General features: G+C 50.1%; 1 protein-coding gene across 4 annotated transcripts in view; it reads right to left on the reverse strand.

The window, feature by feature from the left end:
• The window catches only part of ACLY (ATP citrate lyase), a 42,903-nt gene that overhangs the window by 1,732 nt on the left and 25,391 nt on the right, over positions 1-15,780 (reverse strand). For 3 of the 4 annotated variants that reach the window (XM_036835613.1, XM_036835611.1, XM_036835612.1), the window contains 10 exons: positions 14,924-15,120; positions 12,376-12,457; positions 11,568-11,678; positions 7,250-7,377; positions 6,588-6,681; positions 4,258-4,412; positions 2,757-2,907; positions 2,410-2,553; positions 456-569; positions 8-90 (listed from right to left, as the gene is read on the reverse strand). In XM_036835613.1, coding sequence (XP_036691508.1) covers positions 8-90; positions 456-569; positions 2,410-2,553; positions 2,757-2,907; positions 4,258-4,412; positions 6,588-6,681; positions 7,250-7,377; positions 11,568-11,678; positions 12,376-12,457; positions 14,924-15,120 — 1,259 coding nt within the window. Of the gene's footprint in view, positions 1-7; positions 91-455; positions 570-2,409; positions 2,554-2,756; positions 2,908-3,531; positions 3,788-4,257; positions 4,413-6,587; positions 6,682-7,249; positions 7,378-11,567; positions 11,679-12,375; positions 12,458-14,923; positions 15,121-15,780 lie in introns of those variants that run through there. The other variant, XM_036835614.1, reaches the window with a different exon arrangement.

Below are 15,780 nucleotides of genomic sequence, written 5' to 3' on the forward strand. Positions count from 1 at the left end.
AGCTCACCGAGTGAAGGACCCACAGTTTCTGAGCATGTCTACAAATGCAACTCCAATTAAACCGTCTACATTCAGGATAAGGTTTGGTTTCTGGGAAGGCAAAAAAATTCCAAGTATTTATCATTATTACTCATTTTTGTTCCTTGTAATGTTCCACTATTACTATTACAACTATTACTACGATTTCCTGACCACCATTTAAAAGGCTCCCACCAAAACATCCCAGTTGATTAGGAGAGACAGTGTCTTACTTAATTCCCAATGTCTAGCAAAGGACCCAACCCCTCGTTGACACTTAGTACGCCTGTTGAACTTAGTTAAGCAACAGAAACAAAAGTTTCCAGAAAACCAGGTTCAATTTTAGCTGCACAGTCAAAATGTAACCTGGCTCTCATTTTCCCCGAGAAATTCAGCCAAAACTCTGATTCGGGCATTAGGGACATTTTCTTCTTTACCTTCGAGGTGGTAATTTTCTCTACTTCCAGCGCGTAGTCAAGCAGGGGTGTGGCAGGGAAGTGCTGTCTGACGTAATCTTTGAGGATCTGCACGCGCATGTCTGGGTTGTTTATCTAGGAAGTGACCCAAAGTTACAGAGGAACCCACTCTAACACTGCTGTTAAAAGACATGTTCCTGGGAATTCCCTGGTGGTCCAGTGGTTAGGACTCTGCGCTTTCATTGCTGGGGCCTGGAACCCTGGTTGGGGAACTAAGATTCTACATGCTGTGTGGCACGGCCAAAGGGGGGGAAAAAAAAAAAGATATGTTCATGCTTGTGTCTCACAGGTGGACACAACTGTACGTGTCATATCCAGGAGGTGTGTTTCAGGGACCTGATCCACATGTATGATTCCATGTAGCACAGATCACGACACTGCTGTGGGGCTTAAGGTTTTTTGACGTCCTCTCGTATCTTATTTGAGCCTCAAAACCACCTGAGTTGTGGCGATGTTGGGTAAGTCAGCCATGGGGTCAAGCAGCAGGGGGCTGGGGCGCCTACCCCCAATGGGAAGTCTGAGGTTCTAGCCGCTAGCCATACTGCCCACCAGCTCGGCAACCTAGTCAAGCTGTAACCAAGTTCTAAGTTTTTAACTAAGCAAGCGCGTGTTGGCAGTGGAGCAGCAAAGCATCCCTGAAATTCCAGGAAAACGTCTGGACCTGAGATGAATGGAGATGAACCTTCTGTTCAGAGACCCACACTAAGCGATCACCTGTTGGGGGTGGGGGGGTAGTGAGACAGGTTAGGCGCCCGCCAAGTCCCGATACCACAGGGACCTCCCCCCTTGGCCAAGACACGCGAGGTCAGGATGGAGTCCAGGAAGGAAGGCACCCAAAGACTGGGTGTGGCAGCGCAGGCCTGCCGCGAGCTGGGGAAGATGCCCTGTGCTGTGCGTGTGCCGTCTGCCTGGGAGGTGGCGATGGCTGAGCCAAGTTCTGTGAGCCCGGATGCAACGTCCCTCAGAAGGAACCACTGTCCCTGGTTCAGTCTTTGCCACCCAGCTGCCTCTGGATCTACCCTGAGCTGGCCCAGCATGGGGATGCCTGGATCACACGCATGACCCTCTTGTATTAATGTGAGTCATACACCCCGCTGAGACCAGCAGAGTGAGGTTTCTGGAGCTACGGAGCCAAGGACCCCGAGCAGCTGCCGCTTCCTCTTCTCTCGTTGCCTCTGATTTCTAAACACAGCTCACACAGGACACACAGAGGACTACCCGCCCTGTGAGAGACTCTATTAATTACTTAGAATAGTCACGCTGGCCTCTCCCAATCGGGCTGGCCCTGATTTTATTACTCTTCCTGCCCCAGTGGTGTCAGGCTTAACCACATTGACTTGCTTTGGCCGATGAAATGTCAGTGAAAAAAAGGGGGCTGTGCAACTTCCAAGCAGAAGCTTTAAGAAGCTTTCTTGTGGTTCTGCCATGGCTGTTTTCCTTCTGACATGAGACCAGCACCTCCTGGATAGGGGCTGCTCCTTCAGTGGAGATGACGGAGCCGGAGCCACAGCCAACCCACAGTGGATGGAGGATGAGTAAGAAACAAACCTTTGCTGCTGTGAGCCACTGAGATTTTTGGAGTTGTTTGTTACCGCAACCTGCAGCATTATGTAGCCTAAGGTGACCAATATGTCCCCTTAACCCTGACCCTAGTCCTTTCTCCTATTAAGATTCACCTGGGAAGATAAAGGTACCAAGTTGCCAGCTCCTCATATTTTCACACCACAACTGAACACAATAAAAACTGTTTAAGGGCAGTCTGTATTATAATGGAAAAAACAGCTACCTCAGTGCTGGCATCTGTCAACAAAGCTTTTCATGTTGGGAGCCAAGAGGCCGGCTGTGCCCAACTAAATCAGTGCTCTCTCATCCCCATCCACCCTGTAGATCCAGTGCCTTGAGAGCGACAACTTACCGATTTCACTCGGTGACCAATGCCCATGATGAGTTTTCCTTCCTTCTTCATCTTGTTCACAAACTCCATGGGGATGATGCCACTGTCAAAGGCCTTGCTGAACATCTTGGCTGCTGCATCCAGGGCACCCCCAAACCGGTCGCCCTATAGGAGAAGGCAGCCCATGTCGCCCCAAGCTGTCGGAGTCTCCTTCAGCTTCGCAGGCCAATCCGGCGTGCCCTGAACAGCCCCCAGCACGGGGTGTCACACTCCACGGCTCCCTCTACAACCCCGCTGCAGCCAAGCGGCATGATGCTAAAGCCTGGTGTCCCTGCTGTTTACCTCCCAGGATGACAGACAGTACTCACGATGGTGAGCAGTCCCGAGGTGAGGCTGGAAACCAGGTCCTTCCCGGCCCGAGCACAGATGATGGTGTTGTGAGCCCCAGAGACGGCTGGCCCGTGATCAGCCGTCACCATGAGGCACATCTCAATGAACTGGCAGGAGTACTTGGGCAACCTGGAGGAGGGCGTAAAGGAGTAAAGGGGAGAGGACGGGAGAACTGGAAGAAAGGCAAGAGGCTGAACAGGAGATACGCTGACAAGGCCACGGTCCTCCTGTCTCCCGTCTCCTTGAACAAGTCACTCAAACTCAAGAAGGGCAGCAACCTCCCAATCCAGGCCTAATACTATCTTACAACTCCAAGGCAGAACCTTCTGATTCCTGAGTGGCTCTGGATGTTGCCGAGATCAAATACTGCTTTTGGAATTGAGGTTAGCAAGCAGGGTTTGAAATCTCTTCTTCAGGCAGTTTTCAGCCTGAGTTGCTGTGACAGGATGTGACCTTTTTTGTGGTTACTACTCTCACCGTGCCAGACAGAGAGGAGGTGAGATCCCTGTCCCTTTCACAGTGCATAGCGATCAACCTCCCAGCTGATGATTAAGAACAAAGTCTGGGGAATTCCCTGGCAGTCCAGTGGTTAGGACTCCATGCTTTCACTGCCGAGGGCACGGGTTGAATCCCTGCTTGGGGAACTAAGATCCCGCAAGCCGTGCGGCACAGTCAAAAAAAACCCCCAAAATCAAGATCCCACATGCTGAGCGGTGCAGCCAAAAATATCCCGAAAAACAAAAAAACAAACAAAAACCAAAGTCTGGAGCCATGGGGACGCAAGAGCACACACAATGAAACCTGCTCGGGTGTTACAACCCTTGAACTTTTCCCAGGAAGGGTCCAAAGCAGGACCAAGACCCATCTCTCTTCAGGTGAGGGCAGGACACAAACCAAGACTTCCCCCTGGCTTTCTGCCCAGAGCCACTCCAAGCCAGGGCTCTGTGAACATGTACTCATTGGCCTCCTTGCTCAACTGTCAGTCCCAGGGGAGGGCTCAACTTGGGAGCTGCAGAGAAAACCAATTTTTTTCTCCATGCAGGCTGATGAGACACAAATTTACAGAGGACACAATACAAGGTACTTCTAACTGTGCCGGTTCAGCAACTCCAGCAGGCCTGCACTCCTTAACGCTACTGGACGCCTCTAGACCTCCTTTGCCAACCCCTACCTTTCTCTCAAGAGGCCTGCATTCAACTCTGGCCCATTTCTTTAAAAGTTCCCATGGGAAAGGGGCTGATCCAAGATCCCTGATGAGGTCATTGCTTTCTACTTCTCTTGGTTAAGGCTGGCCTTTCTGTCCTTGGAAGACTTAGGAACAGCCTTTATCTCTTTTCTCTGACCTTTCAATTGATCTGTGGCCATAAAGAGTGGCCCTGGACATGGTCCCCAAGGCTGCCCACCCCCACTCCCTTGTCAGGGGAAGAAAATTAACTCTGGGTCACAGGGCCCTACCATCTTCTGCCCTCCACGCCTCACCTTTTCTGGAACCAGAGGAGGCCGAGGACCCCGCCGATGCCCATCTCCTCCTTGAAGACCTCAGTGATGGGCATGCCCGCGTAGATGAGCTCCTGTCCTCGCTCATCACAGATGCTGGTCATGAACGAGGCAGGTTTGCGGATCAAGCCCAGCTCCTGAGCACAGATGGGGGCAGAGGCAAGCAGGGCTGTGGTGACCACAGAGATTTTCCCACAACGGCCCCACTGTCTGTGCCCAGAACCAGTGTCCCAGGCAGGTCTTAAATTCTGGCGGCCAAGCAACAGCCCTCAAAGTCCTCCCAAGAAGGAAGCGCAAAAGCCCTTTTATTAGATCATGTGGGGCGTAGAAAATAGGAGCAATCATGCCATGGCACCCACTCAGCCTGGGCACTGTTGCTGGTCTTTACCAAGCGTTTGCGGGCCCGGGCAGTTCGCTAAGCTGTTGAAACCCAGGGGTTCATTTTAACCTCACAAACAGAGTAACCCGCCCCAGGTCGCCTGGCTAAGAAATGGAAGAATGAATCCAAAGGGACAATTTTTAAAATACTCTACACACAGCTACCAGTCCCCCAGCAAAATGTAACGAGGCACATGGCTGGGAAAATGGAGAATCCCCTCAACACGTCCTTTCCCTGGGGGAGGGGACCGAGCTCCTGAATCCTCCGTTTCCAGAGTTGGGGCACAACAGGGGTAGCAACAGCTAACTCTGTCCAAGCCCATTTCTTCAATTATCCCTTGTGAACTTAAGAAATGCTTTTAAGCTTGGTGTCAGTCTATTTATCTCTTGTAAAAATAAAATACAGTGTGTGTGTGAAAAAAAAAAAAAAAAAAAGAAATGCTTTTAAGTTATGTTTTAATTATAGAAGCAACATGAATACATCCTCCTTTTAAAAACTCCACACTAGAACAGCTCAAATCATGTTGCCTTTGACCTCCACCCCATCTTGGTTTTCTGCCTTCGTGTTTGTTAGTTTAGAGGACATCTTTCTGGACCTTTCTTTCTCCACTTTTATTTACACGCAAAGACACGTGGAGAAGAGACAGCGGTGTTTTGCGTGCCTACATTTTTCATAATCATAATATAAATAGTGTCCTATAATGTGCTGGTCACTCAATGAATCTGAGCTCTACACATGTCAGCACATATGTAGATCTAGTTCATTCCTTTAACTACTGTAGAGTATCCCCTCATATGACAATCCTACAGGTTGGCCATTCCTCCACTGATGACCATCAACTAGAAAAATATTCTTGAACAAGTGTGTATACGCAAGCATTTCCTTGAAGGAGCTTTCCAGACTTGGAACGGCCGGGCCATGAGGTAGGAGCGCTGTTAAATTGGATTGACATTACCCAACTGCCTTTCACAAAGGCTGTGTCAATACCACTCTCACCACCAATGAATCAATGTAGCAGCCTCCTCACACCCATACAATGTATCAGAAAACTGTTTTTTTTTTTTCTCTTTGCTGACCTGTAGAGCAAAATTGGTGTCACAGTTTCTACTTTGGTTTCTTTTATAAGGAGTGAAGTTGAACATCTCTTTATGTTGAAAGAACATCTCCTATCCATTTTTCTAATGGGTATTGGTCTTTTAAAAATTGATTTTCTAGGGACTTCCCTGGTGGCGCAGTGGTTAAGAATCCACCTGTCAATGCAGGGGACACGGGTTCGATCCCTGGTCCAGGAAGATCCCACATGCCGCAGAGCAAGGAAGCCCGTGTGCCACAACTACTAAGCCTGTGCTCTAGAGCCCGCGAGCCACAACTACTGAGCCTGCGCTCTAGAGCCCGCAAGCCACAACTACTGAGCCTGTGTGCCACAACTACTGAAGCCCGTGTGCCACAACTACTGAAGCCCATGTGCCACAACTACTGAAGCCCGTGTGCCTAGAGCCTGTGCTCCACAAGAGAAGCCACCGCAATGAGAAGCTCGCGCACCACAACGAAGAGTAGCCCCCGCTCGCCACAACTAGAGAAAGCCTGCGTGCAGCAACAAAGACCCAACGCAGCCAAAAATAAGTAAATAAATTTATAAATTATTAAAAAGAAATTGATTTCTAAGAGTTCTTGTATATAAGAAAATTCGCTCTTTATCTATGCCCCCGCCTTAGACAAGTAGCCTGAAATCTCTTAGCAGGTGCAAACAGCTCTAGAGGACATTGTCTGTCCCCAGCCCCTGTTCCCAGGTCAGGCCACACAGCTGTGGGAGATACACGCCGCACCTTGCCCTCCTGGGCCCTGCATTTGTTTCACCTGCTGGTCAAAAGGGGCCACCTCACAAGCTCCAGCGCACCTTGCCCACACAGTCAGGGACACACGTGGCACCTACCCTGGCCCAAGAGTAGTCCATGGGCACCGTCGGGGGCGGCACCTCCTGAGCAGGTATGATGACCCCTCTGGCCACGAGATCCTCGTACACGGACCTGGGAGGCAGGGGAAGGGGAGGAGAAAAGACATCCATGTGGATTTTATTCTTCTGGGCTCTTCTAAGCCATCCCACGAACCCTCCTCCCTCTTACCCCAGAGTTTCCCAGCTCTGTATCCCCTCCTGTCAGCAGTTACGAAAACAGGTTCTAGCCAAGGCCTGCCCCACCGTCTCTGAATGGGGCTTTAGAGAAGGCTGAGAATCTGGAAGCCATGGAAGGCCAGACGGAAGGAACGGGAAGAGACAATAGCTTATCCAGCAGCTCTTTATCAATTGGTTTGAGATGACATTTTCTAATGTTTCTATGCCCTCCTCTCACTTATGGCCTGCCAACTAGGTAGGCTGAGAAATGTTTTAACACCAGTCTGAACGGCGCGTAACTGCTGCTTCTAGAAACAAAACAAAATGAAAGCCAGAAAGAAAGGATTTTGCACCATCCGTAGAGCTGCCTTAGACACCTGAGAGGGTCCAGGCATATCAGACACCTATATTTTGGAGAGGGTGCTGTCCTCGGGAGGGAATGGGAAAGGGACAGGGAGGTGGCGTCCTCCACCAGCTCCACGTACTGGATGATCTCTCCAAGCTCATCGAAGCTCCGGGGCACAAACACTCCGGCCTCCTTCAAAGCCTGGTTTTTGGCTACTGCAGTTTCAGAAGCCTGGTTGGCACAAGCTCCAGCGTGGCCGAACTGTACCTGGAAGGCAAAGGAGAACAGCTTTACCAGGCCCCTTAATCGCCCGAAAGAGAGGACAAAGGCTCCTGGGACCATCGGCACTGATTACAGGCCGGACCCCACTCAGTGCTCTGTGTGAATCACTTCAAGCCTCCAGAAGGCTCACTAAATAGGCACGATGGCTGACTCTCACTCACAGGTGAGAACCTGAGGCACCAAGCAGTTCAAGAGCTTACTCAAGGTCACACAGCTGGCGCACTACAGCCAGGACACCAAGCCTGGCGCCCAACTCCGCAAACACCTTCATGTGGCTTCCCGTGGGGCACTTGTCGGGGTGGCGGGTGGGGAGACAGAGAATAGCCGTTAGTTTCGAGCAACTGTGAGAAGTTACAAACTGCCAGCCTTAGCTAAGCTGAGCTCACAGGCGGGATCGGACTGTCCTGCGCATGCTTTGTATAAAGGATGTACCCTTATTAAGCAAAACAGAACACCAGAAGATATCATTAAAAATACAAATGGGACTTCCCTGGTGGCGCAGTGGTTACGAATCCGCCTGCCAATGCAGGGGACATGGGTTTGAGTCCCGGTCCGGGAAGATCCCACAGGCCGCGGAGCAACTGAGCCCGTGAGCCACAACTACTGAGCCTGCGCTCTAGAGCCCGTGCGCCTAGTGCCCGTGCCCGGCAACAGGAGAAGCCACCGCCATGAAGAGTAGCCCCCGCTCGCCGCAACTAGAGAAAGCCTGAACGCAGCAACGAGGACCCAATGCAGCCAAAAATAAGTAAATAAATTAATTAAAAACAACAACAACGGGCTTCCCTGGTGGCGCAGTGGTTGAGAATCTGCCTGCCAATGCAGGGGACACGGGTTCGAGCCCTGGTCTGGGAATATCCCACATGCCGCGGAGCAACTAACCCCGTGTGCCACAACTACTGAGCCTGCGCGTCTGGAGCCTGTGCTCCGCAACAAGAGAGGCCGCGTTAGTGAGAGGCCCGCGCACCGCGATGAAGAGTGGCCCCCGCTTGCTGCAACTGGAGAAAGCCCTCGCACAGAAACTAAGACCCAACACAGCCATAAATAAATAAATAAAGTGCACAATTCAATGGTTTTTTAAAAAAAACAACAATAAATTTCCAGCTTCTTTTAAAAAGTCAGATTTTGCACCATTTGGCCTGTATTCCCACTTAGCAACAATCACAGGGAGCCAATTAGCTATTGCCCCTTTCCACCTGAGCATGAACTAGGATTAAACTATAAAGTCAATAGAATATGGAGGGGTAGTAACTGGTTGCAATCAGAAGAGCTAAGTGTTACCTGTGTCTCTGATTAAGCAACAAGGAAAAGGAATTAACCTAATGAAACGTGGTATAAAACCCTGATTAGGGCAGGTGTAGTGGGTAATCATAACAATACCTTCCCTGTTTAAATAACACTGTGTCCAGGCACTTTTCTAAGAGCTTTACAAATGTCATCATTCAGTAGCTACGACTGTTTCCTCTCAACAAGGAAATGGAAGCACAGAAGGGTAAAGTAACTTGCCCGAGGTCACACAGGTAGTATGTGGTAGCACTTGAACCAGGCAATGTGGCCTCTCACTGTGCTCTTTACCACGACATATAACAAAAGGGGCTGAAGTGTTGAAAAGGTTAGGAGCCGCTGCTCCAGTTAGCGGGGCTTGAAGACACATGCTTCAAAGTGGGTTCCCAATGCCTTCTGTGTAGGATTTAATCTGCGTGGGTGGATGGGGTGGGAAGGAGGTTCTGCATTCACATAAACTTAGAGAACACTGTGTCCAAGGAAGTTAAGCAAGTGTAACTCAGATTTCTCAAAGCTAACACTAAAGCTTTTAGAAGGGAGAGAGATGATATCGCATGTTCATAATTTATAGAAGCTTCCCATTGGTTTTGTTTTGAGGACCACTGCTATAGGACCAGTGTTTTGTGCAAATGCCACCTTACCACTGTCCCCTTGTCTCTACTCCCATCCCCCAGTTCTCAGTTCAGTTTCCCCGAGGCACTGAACTGAGGATATTGTGTTGTATACCTATCTCACCTCCTCTATAGGGCAGAAAGCTCTGCAAGGTCATATGACCTGTTCAAGAAATCAAAAAGCACTTATTAGCTGGGCTGTCAAGGTACTATTCTACATTTGTATATCCTTGAAACTACACAAAGAAAGTTGTTAAAAAAAACGAATCAAAAAGCAAAAGCAGGGCTTCCCTGGTGGCGCAGTGGTTGGGAGTCTGCCTGCCAATGCAGGGGACACGGGTTCGAGCCCTGGTCTGGGAAGATCCCACATGCCGCGGAGCAACTAGGCCCGTGAGCCACTATTACTGAGCCTGCGCGTCTGGAGCCTGTGCTCCGCAACAAGAGAGGCCGTGACAGTGAGAGGCCCGCGCACCGCGATGAAGAGTGGCCCCCGCTTGCCGCAACTGGAGAAAGCCCTTGCACAGGAACGAAGACCCAACACAGCCAAAAAAAAAAAAAAAAAAAAAAAAAAAAAAGCAAAAGCAAAACACCTTAAGGACCTGCCCTACCCACGGGGCTATGATGAGCACCTGGCCAGAAACAGAAGAGCAGGGTCCTTGCCCTCTCGGAGGTGTCCTCGGCATAGTGGGAGTGGGGAGGTGGGGGGCTCTTGTAAAGCAGAGCTGGTGAAGAGAAACCCTGGAGGGAAGGGAGGAATTATTTTTGGCTGTTGCGGTGGAGGGGAGAGCAGCCGTGAAGAAAGAGAATCAGGAAGCGCTTCATGGAACAGGTGTGTTGAAGAATGGACATGCGTATTCGCTAAGACCTGTATGTGGCAGACCTTTACAATTACCTTCTTACGTAAGTCACGCAACAACCCCGAATCATCCCCTTTTTACAGCTCAGGAAACTGAGGTACGGAGAGGCTAAACGACTTGCCCCAGTCACACAGATCCACCAAGAGCTGATTCTCAAGCCTGTGAGACTGGAGCTCAGCCCTGGAGGATGGGCAGGATTCCGTGACCCGCTCCCTCCCGTTTCACTTACTTAGAGAACAGATACACATACACAGTTCATAGTTACACCAGATGGATCCTATGATAAGCATTTATCGCACCCTGCCCCTTCTTAGAGTCAACATAACTTGCACTCTATGTCGACATCTCAAAATCCACCTCATTCTTCTCCTGCCTGGTTTCCAATTACATGGCCGTGCCATGAGGACACAGTCCCCTCCCGACCAGCGTTTAGGGTGTTTCCTTCTCTTGCCATCGCAACACTGCAGTTGAGTATCCTTGTACACATACCTTGAAATATTTTTGCACGCAGACCCACAGAGTAAATTTGCAGGAATGGAACTGCTGGTTCAAAAGAGAGGTGCATTTTACAACCGGACAAATACTGCCACTTGGAGGTGGGCAGGACTCTGACGGGGAAAGGCAAGCAATCCAGGGCGAAAGGATAGGGTGACAGGCTAACTCGAAGAATTGAGGGTTTAAGCGTAGGGATTATCACTGCTGCGGGAATCCCTGACGGCCAAGTTTTGTTTCATATACACACAGCAGAGGTCAAGGCCTTACACTCAGAGCCTGCTCAGCTACTGATGAACTGATGGGTGACAGGTGGTTGTTGCCTCGGTTTCATCCTCACCGGGCGGGCCATCTTCGAGACAGAGGATTGTCTAAGCTGGACTACAGGGGCTGCGGTCTGGCCGATCCCACCCAGCAGGAGTCCGACAGCTCAGAGCTTTTCTATCTAACATCCACTACAGGCTGTACTTACTTCTGCCCCCAGGCACTGTCACAGGCATCCGGTCATGTTAACACATCCAGAGGTTTTCTTTTACAGCCTCTCCCCGCGCCCACCACCGCCCTCCCCAGTTCTGAGCCTAGGGTGTGTCCTCTCCCTCCCAGGCCTCCCTCTAGCTCAGCAAACTCCTCCTTATTCCTTAAGGAGCAGTTCGTCTTCTCCATGAAGCCACCTCAACTCCTCCAGGCAGTAAATTGCTCCTACTCTGAGAAGGGACTCAGAGCCTTGTTCTGGCCTTAATCTGGCTATGAGTTTGTCTCTTCCAACTGGATTTTAGCTTCTAGAGAGCAGGGCCCCAGCTGGACCTTGTAGGAACCAAGCAGGTAATAAACATTTATCGAAGAAACCAGCTGCTTCATAAGATGACCACACGGCTCCCCTCAGACGCCCCCTCTCTCGGCCTCCCTGCCCAGCAGGGATCTGTCCCGGCTGTACCTCGGAGGAGAACATGGTGGCACAGGTCCCGATGCACCAGGAGACCACGGGCTTGGTGATGCGGCCCTCCTTGATGCCCCGGCAGATCTTATATTCCTCCGTGCCCCCTATCTGCCAGGGAACAGGGAACAAGAAAAAGCCCCCAAGTCAGTGGAACCCATTCTGAGTTGCACCTAGAGCAGCAACGCAGCAGGAAATCTGTCCCAAATCAGGTAGGGGCCAGGGTCGTCAGGTGTCCCGAGTTAGAACTTGGCTAGAAAATGAGCGGACATGGGCTTTGGCCTGGAAGACTGAGTTTGGATGCAAGGAAGAATTTTTAAAGGGCAGTGGGTATCCTCGGAGAGTCCCCGGAACTCCCCTTTCCTGATCTAAGGGTATGAGATAATTTAGGACCAGACCTGATCAGGGGCACAAGTAAGAGAGGCTCTTTGACTCCAGTTATCCACTGCCCACCAGGGACAGACTGGGGCCAGCCAGTGAAAGCTTCTCCTCTGCTGGCACTAAAATATCTTGTGCCACCGAGAGGCAAGAACTTCTCTCCTAGGAACAAACACGGCAGTGTTAACAGTGACAGCCTCTAAGCCCCAGTGTCTAGGGAGTAGGATTACCAGGGACTGTCACTTTCAGTTATAGATAACCAAAATGCATGAATTTCTTAAAAACTGAAATCATCATTACTTTTATAATCAGAAAAAAATTTTTTTTGACTTTAATAATCAAGTAACCTTCTCTTTTTTAATTGAAGTATAGCTGATTTACAATGTTGTGTCAATCTCTGCTGTAAAACCATTTTTTAAAAATAACTCACCTCTCCAAGAACCACAATCATTTTGACTCCTGGGGTGTCCTGGTAACGCAGCACATGATCCATGAACGTTGAGCCGGGGTACCTGGTGAGAGCAGGGAGGCTGTTCAGGATCCGGAGACTCGGTGAGGTGAGGTGTGTGTACAGGTGTGGGAAGCACACCTGTACTAAGAACACTGCGGGGTTTTGTGTGGGTGTGGATGCCCAGTGAGGGTCCAGAGATGCCTTAGGAGTAATGGGGGAGGGGGAGGTAGTAAATGGGGCACAAGGGAAGGGAAGGAAGAGGAACTAGTAAGCCCAGAGAAGTCCATACGGCAGTAAGAGATGCCTCGAGAGCACATGTGGGGTGATTGTAAAATATGTCCACAAGTTCTTTTAAAAAGGTGGAAACTCATGCCTCTCCTCCTGAATTTGGGTAGAGTTTAATGATTAGCTTCTAATGCACAAAATATGGAGGAAGTCATTCTGTGACATTGACTTCCAAGGCGGGGGTTATAAAAAAAAAATAGCTTCTGTCCAGCACTCTCCCCTGAATTGCTCGCTCTAGGGGAAGCCAGCCGCCGACTCTTGAGGACTCTCAGCAGCCTGTGCAGAAGCCCGCAGAGAAGAACCACCTGCCAGCCACGTGGACGGGCCACCTCCAGCGTGCCACATCTGACCACCTCAACAGACAGCCCACCTGCCAGAATTGCCCAACTGAGCCCTGAATCCTAACGCACAAGAACCATGAGGATACACGTTTATTGTTGTTTGAAGCCACTTTGTTTTGGGGTGATTTTTTAAAAACACAGCAAAAGATAATTAATACAACGTACCAAGCTATATCCTAGGCGATTGCTAGAAGGTCTGTGTATAGGCCAAAATATTCTTTTAAATTTTCTACTGTCACATGAGCTTGCAAAAGAGTTGTTTAAGGCCAAGTAGGCTTAAGATCTACAAGGTCCTTGTAGATCTTCGAGTGCTTCTGATACGCTCAGGAGCATTTAAATCCCAAGAGGACAGTACAACTGGCAGCACAGCCCAGACTCGTCTGACCCAGAGCCTTTTGTCAGGGAGCACCTGGGGACTAGGGGTCCCAAGGCCACCTCCCTGAAGACCTCGGCGAGTCCCTTCTCACGCAGTTGCTCCATTTGAAATGACTTGGGAGAGCCAGGAAGACTGACAAGGTGACTCATTCTCCCAACAGCTTTTGGTTTCTGAGCCGAACAGTGGCAGTAGTAACAGCAGTAGTAACAGTAAACAGTAATGGGAAACATTTATTATGGTAATAAGTACCAGGCATTGCTCTAAGACATTACTCAATTGATGACCTACTGATTACTGTTCCTACTAACAAAAATAATGAGGACACTATTTGTGAAATAGTAAGAAATACGTATATGTCTCTGCTCCCAGTTCCTGACACGGAGCTCTGAAAACACGTGTAATCTCCTGAGTGACCAGGGGTGCTAGGAGCACCTTTTGTTCTGATATTTGGCCTTTGACACCGGTTCCTGACACAGCCCTCCTAAAAACATTGTAATTTCCTTAGTCATGGGGTTGATAGGAGTGTCTTTTGTTCTCATGAAGCAACTCTTGGAGGGCTCCTGCGATGTGTTCACCAGAGAAGGCAGGGAAGCTCCACGCACCCAACATGCCTTGCCCTTTGCACCTCTTCCATCTGGTCGTTCCTGAGTTGCGTCCTTTTGTAATAACCCGGTAAGCTAGTGAGCAAACTCTTCCTTAGTTCTGTGGGCCCTTCTAGCAAATTATCGAACTTGAGGAGGGGGTCATGGGAACCTCCGACTTATAGCCGGTGGTCAAGAAGTACCAGAGGGCTGGACTTGCGACTGACATACGAAGTTGGGGGCACTCCTGTGGGACTGAGCCCCGAACCTGTGGGACCTGACGCTATGATGCTATCTCGAAGTAGAGTGTCAGAACTGAACTGAATTGTAAGACCTCCAGTTGGTGTCTGCAGAGAATCAGAGAACTGCTTGGTGTGGGAAAATCTGGCCACATTTGTGGCCAGAAGTGTGAGTACGGTAGTGAGTAAAGGAACAGTTTTTCCTTTCACTCTTATTAACCACAACTAGCACTGAGTACTAACTAAGCACCAGGCCCTGTGTTAGTCTCATTTAATCCTCCAACAACCCCAGGAGGTAGGGACTATGACTTTACCTGTTTGCTACGTAAGGTTGATGGAGGTCTAGGGAGGGTTGGTAACCTGCCCAGGATTGCCCCCACCCCGCCCCCCCCAAACAGGGAAACTGGGATTTGAACCCCCTGGGGTCTGATTTCAGAATGAGCCCTGCTAAGCACTGCACTCTGCCGCCACCCTCCGGCCACAACCCAGACAACAAATAGAATTACCCCCCAAAGCCCAAGCACCTTTTAAAACACCTTTCTGTGTTTTTTTCTGTATTTTCTGATCTTATGCTCATGTTGGTCCTGAGACAGAGAAGAGATGCCCCGTTTTATGGACTTAAGCAACATCCCTATGTGCCTGGAACTCAGCGGCGGGCGGCGAGCAGAGATAGAGGACCTAGCGCCCTGTCCCTCAGCTGATCACCTGTCCCCGCCGATGGCCACGCCCTCGTAGACGCCATCCGTGGTCCGAGAGATGATATTGTTGAGCTCGTTGGACATGCCGCCTGAACGCGAGACATAGGCCACGCTGCCGGGGCGGTACAGCTTGGAGGCCAGGATGTTGTCCAGCATCCCGCCGGTGTTCCCAATCTTAAAGCACCCGGGCTTGATGCCACCAACCTGCAGGGGCGGAAACCGCGGTCAGGGAGGAGGGCGGGCTGATTGACCATAGAGCTCGGGGGGGTGGGGTGGTCACAGAGCCCGGGATTACCTGCCCAGCCCGCCCTGGCCAGCACCTGCATGTCAGGTTTCCTGCTGAGGAAGACTCTCTTCTCCCCATCAAGAGACATCACACAGAAAAAAGGGAGCCTTATTGGTAAAACGTGGCTTACGACTGCAGATTTGGAGGTGTATACTCAGGGTTAGGTCGCCTTTTTTGCTCCAAAAGGGCAACAGCACCCAGTAAAGGTGTCTGATGCAAGTGTGCACCTCTGCTCAAGATCACCCTCTACCTCCAAGATGAAAGGTCCCTTGCTTAGCTCAAAAATCTTACACTTGAGGACATGGGGAGGGGGAAGGGTAAGCTGGGACGAAGTGAGAGAGTGGCATGGACATATATACACTACCAAATGTAAAACAGATAGCTAGTGGGAAGCAGCCGCATAGCACAGGGAGGTCAGCTCGGTGTTTTGTGACCCCCTAGAGGGGTGGGTTAGGGAGGATGGGAGGGAGATGCAAGAGGGAGGAGATATGGGGATATATGTATACATACAGCTGATTCACTTTGTGATACAGCAGAAACTAACAATTGTAAAGCAATTATACTCCAATAAAGATGTT

This window comes from Balaenoptera musculus, chromosome 20 (genome assembly GCF_009873245.2).
Source record: "Balaenoptera musculus isolate JJ_BM4_2016_0621 chromosome 20, mBalMus1.pri.v3, whole genome shotgun sequence".
In the NCBI taxonomy this organism is placed as follows: Eukaryota; Metazoa; Chordata; class Mammalia; order Artiodactyla; family Balaenopteridae; genus Balaenoptera; species Balaenoptera musculus.